Source organism: Bos mutus, chromosome 10 (assembly GCF_027580195.1).
Source record: "Bos mutus isolate GX-2022 chromosome 10, NWIPB_WYAK_1.1, whole genome shotgun sequence".
Lineage (NCBI taxonomy): Eukaryota > Metazoa > Chordata > Mammalia > Artiodactyla > Bovidae > Bos > Bos mutus.
In genome coordinates, this window is record NC_091626.1 from 46,832,466 (window position 1) to 46,844,965 (window position 12,500).

Genomic DNA, 12,500 nt, shown 5'->3' on the forward strand with positions numbered 1-12,500 from the left:
CCTTCAGTTTCTATTATCAATATTTTATAGTTTTCAGCATCTAGGTCTTTCACTTTCTTGGTAAACTTTGTTCTTAGATATTTTATTTCATCTTTTCATGTGATTTTAAATAGGGTTTGTTTTTTTTTTAATCTTCTCTTTCTGATATTTCATTGTTGGTGTAAAAAAAAAAAGGAACAGATTTCTGTATATTAATCTTGTACCTTGCTACCTTCTGAATTCATTTAACAGTTCCAATAGTTTTTGTGTGCAGTCTTTAGGGTTCTCTATAGAGATTATCATGTCATCTGTACACAGTGACAATTTTACCTCTTCCCTTCCAGTACAATGTTGAATAGAAACAGTGAGAGTGGGCATCCTGTCTTGTTTTAGATTTTAGTGGGAAGTCTTTCAGGTTTTCACCGTTTAATATTATATTGGCTGTTGGTTTGTTGTAAACGGCTTTTATTATGTTGAGAAATGTTCCCTCTAAAACCACTTTAGTGAGAGTTTTTAATCATGAATGGATGTTGAATTTTATCAAATAGTTTTTCTGATTCTGTTGAGATGATCATGTGTTTTTTGTCTTTCCTTTTCTTGATGTGGTATAACATATTGATTTTTCATGTGAACTATTTTTGAGACCTGGGAATGAATCCAACTTGGTCATGGTGTATGACCCTTTTTATGTATTGTTGAATTTGGTTTGCTAATATCTTGTTGAGGATTTTGAACCTATGTTTATCAATGATACTGGCCTGTAATTCTTTTTATGTAATGTCTTGTCTGGTTTTGGCATCAGGGAGATGGTGGCTTCATAAAATGACTCTGGGAGTGTTACCTCCTCTTTAATTTTTTGAAATAGTTTGGGAAGGATGGGTATAAGCTCTTCTTTGAATGTCTGGTAGAATTCCCCAGTGAAGCCATCTAGTTCTGGACTTTAGTTTGCAGGGAATTTTTTTCATTACAGATTATATTTTACTTCTGGTGACGGGCCTGTTCAAATGATCTGTTTCTTCTTGATTCATTTTTGACAGCCTTTATGTTTCTAAAACTTGTCTACTTCTTCTAGGTTGTCTAAGCTCACTTCTAGGTGAGCTCCACAATTTTTTGGCATATAACTCTTATATGATTCTCTTAGGATGTTTTTAATTTCTATAGTATCAGTTGTTATTTCTCATCTTTCAATTTATTATTTTATTAATTTGGGTTTTCTCTTTTCTCCTTGGTGTATCTGTCAAGCAATTTCTCAATTTTGTTTATCTTTTCAAAAAAATTGGCTCTTGGTTTTATCAATCTTTTCTATTTTTTAAATCTCTATTCATTCCTGCTCTGATATTTATTTCTTCTGTTGACTCTGGGCTTTCTTTGTTCTTTTTCTAATTCTTTTCGCTGGCAGATTAAATTATTTGAGTTTTTCTTTTTTTTTCCAAGAAGGCCTATATTATTGTGAACTTCCCTCTTAAAACTGCTTTTGCTGCATCCTATAGCTTCTATAAGGTTGTGTTTACATTGTTGTTTGTCTCAAGGTATTTTCTGATTTCTTTGATTTCACTGTTGACCCGCTGGTTTCTTAATAATATGTTTAGTCTCCACATGTCCATTTTTTCTTTCTGTGGTTGATTTCTCATTTCATGGACATCTTTCTTGCAGATTTGGCTGAATAAGAGGTGTTCTGCCAGTTTCCAGTTGGTTTTCTGTGAGAATTGCTCCCCATGTAGGTGTATTTTTGATGTGTTTGTAGGGGTAGGAGAACTCCACATCCTCCTATTCTGCCATCTTGATCCTCCCCCTCTTCCCACTTCTTAACTTCCCACTTCTTAATAGATTCTTTGTTCTGCAAGTCCCAAGCAGAACACAGTCTTCATGGGACCAACGAAGAATCTTCAGGCAACAAGGGCATGACCTGGCCATCTCTATCATCTCTGAACTGAGCATAGGAGGAGGAGGATAAGACCCAGCAGTGGTAGATCTCACCTCTTTTATACTCTTCCCCAAAGCTTCAGTTTCATCCATGGGAGATATGTAATAAGGGCAAAATAGACTCACATGCTGGGTATTGAATCAACAAAGCTTATGCTGGAAATTTTGTGAACAATGTCAGAAACTGGTGATTAAAATCCAAGACCTCCCTGAGCTGGTAATAAACAAAGGCGTTTTTTTTATTAAAACCAGATCACTAACCAGCAAACTGTGCAGCGTAAGCTCTAGCACTGTGGTTATTTTAGCCAGTCCTACTCACCTCTGCAAAACTGTGTTTTGTAAAGAATCAAACCAGATGAGAAAGACGCATATTTGATAAATGAACACATACCAAATATGTCTTCATTTGGAGTAAAATCAAGCATTGCAACATGGAGCAGTCACCCAGAACGCAGTCACTGTTTTTGAGAAGGAGGGCCCTGTACCCAAGAGAGTGGCAGCCAAAACGGGTCACCAGAGCACCAAGCTTGCAGTGCTACTAGGTGAATTAAAAAAAAGAAAAAACAAGTAGAGGTGACACTAGAAAGGCAGCCCTGAAACATGAAGTGAAGAAAGAGCTTTGGATTCTAGCTCTGGTCCTGCCACAAAAGAATGGGTAAGGGCAGACTGCCTTTCCTTCCTGGCTTCTAAGCCTTCATTAGTGAAATAATGGCATGGGCTAGATGGATTGGGGCCCTTCTAAACTTGCAATGTTGGGATTCTCTGCTGTCCATTAAAAGGTATTTTCCTATGACCCTGTGGGACCGAAAGTGACAATTTCAATTTAAAGAGAGTCTGGGACTCCCTTAATTTTCAAAAGAGTTTAGCAATCCTGAAAAAAACTTGTACCCTGCCCCAAAGGTGTATAGCATTCAATGAACCACTTCTGCGTCTTGTGACCAAAAGCTGCTCAAAGTAGCCTTTGGCTGATGGATAGTTTTCAGTCAGAAGGAGGATTTTGTTAGCCTGAAGAGAACTCCAGTGTGGGCTGATGACTAGCAGTGAAGCAGAAGAACAAGGAGATATTAGGAACTAAGGAATTCTGTCAGCATTTCATTTCAAATGCCTTCAAAGTACCCTTGATCATTATTTTTTTTTTTTCTTAGTTTGCTAGTTTGCAAAGGCTATGACTTCCCTCTGGTTTCAACCAGGTATGGACAATTTGAAATGAGTATTTGTTGCTTCAATGAGAAGTTTAAAGTTTTCAGAAAGAAAGCAGTATTCTGACTCAGGAGCTGACAGCAGTTCATCTTGTGAACAAGGGAAAAGTACTTGCCAACACACTGGTTCCACTGGTAGTGCTGGAGATAGCCCTGGGGGCAGCTGCACCTGTAGCCGCCGATGATGTTCTGGCAGCCGTGCTGGCAGCGATGGTTTCCCTCACACTCGTCCACATCTGAAAAAGAAGGCAAGTTGCCTTTAAGTTACATCAGTGCATGTCTCAGAGGTATTCTCTGAAGCACCATTTATCAGCATATGAACGTGAAAGGCAATTTTAGTAAGACATCTGACACCAAAAATTGTTGTTGGTGTTCAGTTGCTAAGTTGTGTCTGATTCTTTGCAATCCCATGGATTGCAGCAGGCCAGGCTTCCCTGTCCTTCACTATCTCCCAGAGTTTGCTCATATTCATGTCCATTGAGTCAGTGATGCTCTCAAACCATCTCATCCACTGCCACCCCCTTCTTTTGCCTTCAATCTTTCCCAGGCATCACCAATATTCCACCACCCAAAATTTCAAGAATAGCTACTCTGGAGCTTTTGATTAAGTCCAAGGGAAAAAACATCCCTGCTAAAATCCACAAATAAAAATAATGAAGACACCAATGCAAGGCACAAAAATACAGTATAGGATAGCTATGTAAACCATTTATATTTCCTTATTTGTGCCGGAATTGGAAACCAAAAGGTCAGTACAAAAACAAAATCCTAAAAAATAAGAGTAAAAGGTTTAATCATATGTTGGCAGAAGAGTTATTCCTTATATACTTAATCCACATTGAGGGAATCCTTTCAAGATTCTGGATCCAGTGACTAGAAAATTAAGTGATCAAATTCAGGAATCTCGCTGTTTTTCTTGATTGAGTCATTTCCAATTAGACTAAATTAACAACTGAGCAGAAAGTCTTGTTACATTCAGGAAAAGCCTGTGTTGAGGACACGGTCAAGCATGAACCAAAAGATGTATCTCTAAGATATGGGACTTGTACAAACCAGAGAAAACACTTCCATCTTCAGCTGGCTGTCTCCCCTGTGCTCAGTTCTGATGTCTCATAGAGGATGACGATGCAGGTGTTTATAGGCCACCTCACGAGGACCAACTAGCTGGATCAAGCTGAGGGCTCTACCTACCTTCACAGCTTGCGCCGCTTGGATCAAGTGAGAATCCCCGCTGGCATTCACAAGTGAAGCTTCCAGGAGTGTTCTGGCAAATGCCCTTTGACCCACACAGGTTGATGTCAGAGGTGCATTCATTGTTATCTGTAAGAAGCAGAGGGAGAAAGGAGAGGATGGGACTTCCCCGAAGCTCTCTTTGTGTTGTTTAAAAGGAAGAAAGAAGGGTGATTTGCTCAGAAAAAGCCAATAGCTTTTCACAACATGCATGCATGTACACACAGACACATATACATATATTCACATATTCTCTTGAGTTTTATCTTCTTATTCCAACAGCAGAAGCCCTTGAAAACAAACCCTTCAACGAATACCTACATAGGACCTTCCCTCTCCCACTTACCAATGCAGGCAGTATGGTGTTGGGTAAATCCAGGAGGACATTTACATGTGAAGCTGCCAATGGTGTTAACACACAGGAACTGGCAGTTGTGCTGCTTAGTTGCACACTCATCAAGATCTATAAGAAAACGCAAGACGGGCATTGGAATTGAGCTGAAGTCCAGGAACCTAGAAAGCCACCCTAGGGAGTAGCTCTGTGTTTTCATTTCTACCTCTCAAATGACCTGGTCAGAATGGGACCACAGCATATGGTTAGGAGGAACCCGAGAGATATGGGTTTTAAAGATAAAATGTGGTTTCAGTTCAGACCAAAAATGCATTTCTTTGGTGATCCAAGAAAAACCCATTCCCTTTAGTTATAGGAAAGCAGAATTTTCTCAACAAAGAAATGTCTAGTACATCATAAAATTTAAATAAATTACAAAATGAAATAAAAGATTAAGGATTCTCAAAAACTTCCAAAGCACTGAAAAAAAATCTCTTCAAGTTGAAATATAAAAATAATTATTGAGGGTAAAAATGAATTTTCTCTGCTTGGTTCTTTCCTGTTTGCTGTTTTTTAATCTTCTCAAATGAAATGGTCAACCAGATCAAACCAAACCAAACTAACTGCTTTTAGAGTTTCTCCTTTGGATAAAACAAAATTGAGCAATCAGGAAGGAAAAAAAAAAACTCATTCTGATAAGCCAACAGCAGTTTTAAAAAAGACTATCTACAATATTTATCCAAGATTATTTTCCACTTCTCAATAAAAGCCTCTGTTTTGACCAGGCCTCTTTCCTCACTGCCTGGAACCTGTAGGTTCTCTCTTCACACCATTGCTATTTAAAATCTCAAGAGATACAAAGTGTGTTCCAGTTTTTAGTTGAATTTTAATTAAAAGAAAAAAAAAACTGCTGTGAATTTAGGAATCTACCTACCTTTCCCTTCCTCCCTGGCTCTCTGCCTGCCCGCTCCCCCCTGCCCCCCCTGCCCCCCCCCCCTGCCCCGCCCCCCCCCGCCCCCCAGCCCTCTTCCTTGTGAGATTCTTTTATCACTGCAGACAGACTTGTGCTTGGAACTGCAGATCTGTGCCAGTTCCTGGCTAGACTAATATCTGGAGTGGGCTTGAACTGAAAGAACTGCCCATATTTCTCCTAGTGCTGACATCTCTTAGAAACGAGCCAATCCTGTGCTCTTTTATTGCTGGGGAGTTGCCGTTTCTGCTTTTCTGCTCTCTGCATTATTGACAGCTGTATGTCTCCTGCTAGTAGGTGTCCTGCCTGATCTATGACCCCAGGGGCTTTGCTAGAGCATCATCACAGGTTTGCTGCAGCTTATTACCTGCAAATAGGTGAGGGGGACAACTCAGTGATTTTTTAAAAATTTTCACTGTATACTGGGGTATAGTTGATTAACTGTTGTGTTTCAGGTGTACAGCAAAGTGATTCTGTATACACATACACAGATTTATTCTTTTTCAAATTTTTTCCCCATGTAGGTTATTTCAGAATATTGAGCCAACTTCCCTGTGCTATCTGGTCAGCCCTTGTTGGTTATCTAGTTTATATACAGTAGTGTATATACATAAATTCTAAACTCTCAATTTATCCCTCCTCTGCCCCCAGCTTTTCCTTCTGGTAACCATAAGTTAGTTTTCTATGTTTCTAAGTCTGTTTTTGTTTTGTAAATAAGTTCACTTGTATCTCTCTTTTTTTTTTTTAGATTCTGCATATAAGCAATATCATATGATATTTGTCTTTGATTTACTACACTTAGTATGATAGTTTCCACGTCCATCCATTTTGCTGCAAATGCTATTGTATCGTTAATGACTAATATCCACTGTATATATGTACCACATCTACTTCATCCATTCATCTGTTATTGGACATTTAGGTTGCCAGTACTCTTGCCTGGAAAATCCCATGGATGGAGGAGCCTGGAAGGCTGCAGTCCATGGGGTCGCTGAGGGTCGGACACAACTGAACGACTTCACTTTCACTTTTCACTTTCATGCATTGGAGAAGGAAATGGCAACCCACTCCAGTGTTCTTGCCTGGAGAATCCCAGGGATGGGGGAGCCTGGTGGGCTGCTGTCTATGGGGTCGCACAGAGTCGGACACGACTGATGTGACTTAGCAGCAGCAGGTTGCTCCCATGTCTTGGCTATTGTACACAGTGCTGCCCTGAACCCTGGGGTGCATGTAGACTTTTGAACCATGGTTTTCTCCAGATACATGCTCAGGAATAGGATTGCTGGACCATACAGTTATTCTATTTTTCATTTTTAAAGGAACTTCTAAACTGTTCTGCAGAGTGGCTGTACCAATTTACATTCCCATCAACAATGTAGGAGGGTTTCCTCTTCTCCACACCCTTTTCAGCATTTATTCTTTGTAGACTTTTTGATGATGGTCATTCTGACTAGTGTGAGATGAAATCTCATTGTAATTTTGATTTGCATTTCTCTAATAATTTAGTGATGCTGAGCATCTTTTCATGTGGCCATCTTTGGAGAAATGTCTATTTAGATTTTTCATCCATTTTTTGATTGGGTTTTTTGTTTATTTTGATATTGAGCTGCATGAGCTGTTTCTAGATTTTGGAGATTAATCCTTTGTCAGTTGCATCACTTGCAAATATTTTCTCCCATACTGTGAACTTTTTTTTCATTTTGTTTATGGTTTCCTTTGCTGTACAAAAGCTTTTGAATTTAATTAGGTCCCATTCATTTATTTTTATTTCTGTTACTCTAGGAGATAGCTTGAAAAATATATTGCTGCAACTTAAAGAGTGTTCTGCCTGTTTTCCTCCAAAAGTTTTATAGTATCATGTTTGATATTTAAGAGTTTAATCTATTTTGAGTTTACTTTTGTGTATGGTGTTAAAGACTACATTCTTTTACATGTAGCTGTCCAGTTTTCTCGACTGTCTTTCCTCCATTGAATAGTCTTGCCTACTTTATCATAGATTAATTGACCATAGGTGCATGGGTTTATATCTGGGCTTTCTATCTTGTTCCAATGATTCATATTTCTGTTTTTGTACCAATAACATTACTCTTTTGATGACTGTAGCTTTGTAGGATAGACTGAAGTGAGTGTTCCATTTTTCTTTCTCAAGATTGATTTGACTATTTAGGGTTTTTTGGGTCTCCATATAAATGTTAAAATTTTTTGTCCTAGTTCTGCAAAAAACACCACTGGTAATTTGATAGGGATAGCCCTGAATTTGTAGATTGCCTTGAATAGCATAGTCATTTTGACAGTATTGTTTCTTCCAATCCAAGAACATGGTATATTTTTCCATCTGTTTGTGTCATCTGCAATTTCTTCCATTAGTGTCTTTCAGGTAGAGGTCTTTTGCCTTTACAGGTAGGTTTATTCCAAGGTATTTTATTCTTTCTGATGAAAGACTGTTTCTTTAATTTCTCTTTCTGATCTTTCATTGTTAGTGTATACAAATGCAACAGATTTTTGTGTATTAAATTTGTATCCTGCAACTAAATTACCAAATTCATAGACATGTTCTCAGCTCAGTTCAGTCACTCAGTTGTGTCCAACTCTTTGTGACCTCACGGACTGCAGCACGTCAGGCTTCCCTGTCCATCACCAACTCCTGGAGTCTACTCAAACTCATGTCCATTGATTCGAGATGCCATCCAACCATCTCATCATCTGTCGTTCTCTTCTCCTCCCACCTTTAATCTTTCCCAGCATCAGGGTCTTTTCCAATGAGTCAGTTCTTTGCATCAGGTGGCGAAAGTTATGGAGTTTCAGTTTCAGCATCAGTCCTTCCAATGAATATTCGGGACTGATTTCATTTAGGATCAACTGGTTGGATCTCCTTGCAATCCAAGGGACTCTCAAGAGTCTTCTCCAACACCACAATTCAAAAGCACCAATTCTTCGGTGCTCAGCTTTCTTCATAGTCCCAACTCTCACAACCATACTTGCCTACTGGAAAAGCCATAGCTTTGACTAGACAGACCTATGTTGGCAAAGTAATGTCTCTGCTTTTTAATATTCTGTCTAGGTTGGTCATAGCTTTTCTTCCAAAGAGAAAGCGTCTTTTAATTTCATGGCAGCAATCACCATCTGCAGTGATTTTGGAGCCCCCAAAATAAAGTCCCCCACTATTTCAATTGTTTCCCCATCTATTTGCCATGAAATGATGGGACTAGATGCCATGAACTTAGTTTTCTGAATGTTGAGTTTTAAACCAACTTTTTCACTCTCCTCTTTCACTTTCATCAAGAGGATCTTTAGTTCTTTGCTTTCTGCCATAAGGGTGGTGTCATCTGTATATCTGAGGTTATTGATATTTCTCCCTGCAATCTTGATTCTAGCCTGTGCTTCTTCCAGCCCAGCGTTTCTCATGACATACTCTGCATATAAGTTAAATAAGCAGGGTGACAACATAGAGCTTTGACCTACTCCTTTCCCAATTTAGAACCAGTCTGTTGTCCCATGTCCAGTTCTAACAGTTGCTTCTTGACCTGCATACAGATTTCTCAGGAGAGAGGTCAGGTGGTCTGGTATTCCCATCTCTTTTCAGAATTTTCCACAGTTTGTTGTGATCCACACAGTCAAAGGCTTTCGCATATTCAATAAAGCAGAAGTAGAGGTTTTTCTGGAACTCTCTTGCTTTTTCGAGGACCCAACAGATGTTGGCAATTTGATCTCTGGTTCCTCTGCCTTTTCTAAATCTAGCTTGAACATCTGGAAATTCACGGTTCACATATTGTTGAAGCCTGTCTTGGAGAATTTTGAGATTACTTTACTAGCATGTGAGATGAGTGCAATTGTGTGGTAGTTTGAGCATTCTTTGGCATTGCCTTTCTTTGGGATTGGAATGAAAACTGACCTTTTCCAGTTCTGTGGCCACTGCTGAGTTTTCCAAATGTGCTGGCATATTGAGTGCAGCACTTTCACAGCATCATCTTTCAGGATTTGAAATATCTCAACTGGAATTCCATCACCTCCACTAGCTTTGTTCGTAGTGATGCTTTCTAAGGCCCACTTGACTTCACATTCCAGGATGTCTGGCTCTAGGTGAGTGATCACACCATCGTGATTATCTGGGTCGTGAAGATCTTTTTTGTATAGTTCTTCTGTGTATTCCTGCCACCTCTTCTTAATATCTTCTGCTTCTGTTAGGTCCATACCATTTTTGTCCTTATTACTCCCATCTTTGCATGAAATGTTCCCTTGGTATCTCTAATTTTCTTGAAGAGATCTCTAGTCATTCTCCTTCTATTGTTTCTCTCTATTTCTTTGCATTGATCACTGAGGAAGGCTTTCTTATCTCCCCTTGATGTGCTCTAGTATTTTCCTAATAGCATCTTTAGGATTTTATATGTATAGTATCATATCATCTGGGCTTTGCTGATGGCTTAGATGGTAAAGAATCTGCCTGCAAACAGTAACAGTTTTACTTCTTCTTTTCCAATTTGGATTTCTTTTATTTCTTTTTCTTCTCTGATTGTTGTGGCTAGGACTTCTACAACTATGCTGAATAGAGTGGTGAAAGTGGACATTCTTGTCTTGTTTCTGAACTTAGAGAAAATGCTTTCGCTTTTCACTGTTGAGTATGATGTTAGCTGTAGGTTTGTCTTATATGGCCTTTATAATGTATGTTCCCTCTATGCCCACATTCTGGAGAACGTTTATCATAAATGCCTGGTGAATTTTGTCAAAAGCTTTCTCTGCATCTATTGAGATGATCATATGTTTTTTTTTTCTTCAATTTGTTGATGTGGTTTATCACACTGATTTGTAGATATTGAAAAATCCTTGCATTCCTGGTGTAAATCCCCTTGATCATGGTGTATGATCCACTTAATGTACTGTTGGATTCGGTTTGCTAGTATTTTGTTGAGGATATTTGCATCTAAGCTCACCAGTGATATTTGCTGTTGTTGTTCAGTCACTAAGTCATATCTGACTCTTTGTAACTCCACAAGCTGCAGCACGTAAGGTTGCCCTGTCCTTCACTATCTCCCTGAGTTTGCTCAAACTCATGTCCATTGTGTCAATGATGTCATCCAACCATCTCATCCTCTGTCACCCCCTTCTCCCCTTGCCCTCAATCTTTCCCAGCATCAGGTAGGGTCTTTTCCAATGAGTTGGCTCTTTGCATCAGGTGGCCAAAGTATTAGAGCTTCAGCATAAGTCCTTCCAATGAGTCTTCAGGGTTGATTTGCTTTAGGATTGTCTGGTTTGATTTCCTTGGTGTCCAACGGACTCTCAGGAGTCTTCTCCAGCACCACAGTTTGAAAGCATCAATTATTCGGTGCTCAGCCTTCTTTATGGTCCAACTCTCACATCCGTACATGGCTACTGGAAAAACCATAGCTCTGACTATACAGACATTTGTCAGCAAAGTTATGTCTCTGCTTTTTAATATTCTGTCTAGGTTTGTCATAGCTTTTCTTCCTAGGAGCAAGTGTCTTTTAATTTCAAGAGGCTCTTTAGTTTCTCTTTGCTTTCTGCCATTGTGTGCATGCTAAGTCACTTCATGCATGCTAAGTTGCTTCAGTTGTGTCCAACTCTGTGCGACCCTATGGACAGCAGCCCCCAGGCTCCTCTGTCCACAGGATTCTCTAGGCAAGAATACTGGTGTAGGTTGTCATTTAAGTCACTTCAGTTGTGTCCAATTATTTGCAAAATTATGGACTGTAGTCCCCCAGGTTCCTCTGTCCATGGGATTCTCCAGGCAAGAACAGTGTAGTAGGTTGCCATGGCCTACTCCAGGGGATCTTTGAAACTCAGGGATCAAAGCTGAATCTCTTGTGTCTCCTGTATTGGCAGGCTGGTTCTCTAGCACCAGCCTGGGAAGCCCCAGAGTGAAAGTGTTAGTTGCACGGTCTTATCTGACTCTTTGTGGCCCCATGGACTGTAGTCTGCCAGGCTCCTCTGCCCATGGAATTATCCAGGCAAGTATACTGGAGTAGGGAGCCATTCCCTTCTCCAGGGGATCTTTCCGACCCAGGAATCGAACCTGGGTCTCCGGCATTGCAGGCAGATTCTTTGCTGTTTGAACCACTAGGGAAGCCACTAGTATGGTATCATCTGCATATCTGAGGTTGTTGCCATTTCTTCCGACAATCTTGATTCCAGCTTGTGCTTCATCCAGCCCCACATTTTACATGACGTATTCTTCATCTAAGTTAAATAAGCAGGGTGACAATATACAACCTTTATGTACTCCTTTCCCAATTTTGAACCAGTCCATTTTTCCAAGTCCATTTCTCACTGTTGCTTCTTGACCTGCGTACAGGTTTTCCAGGAGGCAGGTAAGGTGCTCTGGTGTTTCCGTCTCTTTAAGAATTCTCCACAGTTTGTTGTGATCCACACAGTCAAAGGCTTTAGCATTGTCAATGAAGCAGAAGTTTTTTGCAATTCCCTTGCTTTGTCTATGATCCAGCAGATGCTGGCAGTTTGATTTCTGGTTCCTCTGCCCTTTCGAAACCCAGCTTGTGTGTCTGAAGTTCCCTGTCCATGTATTGTTGAAGCCAAGCTTGAAGGATTTTGTCTTCCTTGCTAGCATGTGAAATGAGCACAATTGTGCAGAAGTTTGAACATTCTTTGGCATTGCCCGTCTTTCAAATTAGAATGAAAACTCTTCCAGTCCTGTGGCCACTGCTGAGTTTTCCAAATTTGCTGGCATATTGAGTGCAGAACTTTAACATCCTCGTCTTTTAGGATTATAAATAGCTCAATTGGTATTCCATCACCTCCACTAGCTTTGATTGTAGTAATACTTCTTAAGGCCCACTTGAATTCACATTCTGGGATGTCTGGCTCTAGGTGAGTAACCAAACCATCATGGTTATTTGGT

General features: G+C 39.8%; 1 protein-coding gene across 1 annotated transcript in view; it reads right to left on the reverse strand.

The window, feature by feature from the left end:
* The window catches only part of FBN1 (fibrillin 1), a 265,235-nt gene that overhangs the window by 11,159 nt on the left and 241,576 nt on the right, over positions 1 to 12,500 (reverse strand). The window contains exons 61-63 of the mRNA XM_070377862.1: positions 4,678 to 4,794; positions 4,293 to 4,421; positions 3,218 to 3,337 (exon numbers count right to left, since the gene is read on the reverse strand). Coding sequence (XP_070233963.1) covers positions 3,218 to 3,337; positions 4,293 to 4,421; positions 4,678 to 4,794 — 366 coding nt within the window. The remainder of the gene's footprint in view (positions 1 to 3,217; positions 3,338 to 4,292; positions 4,422 to 4,677; positions 4,795 to 12,500) is intronic.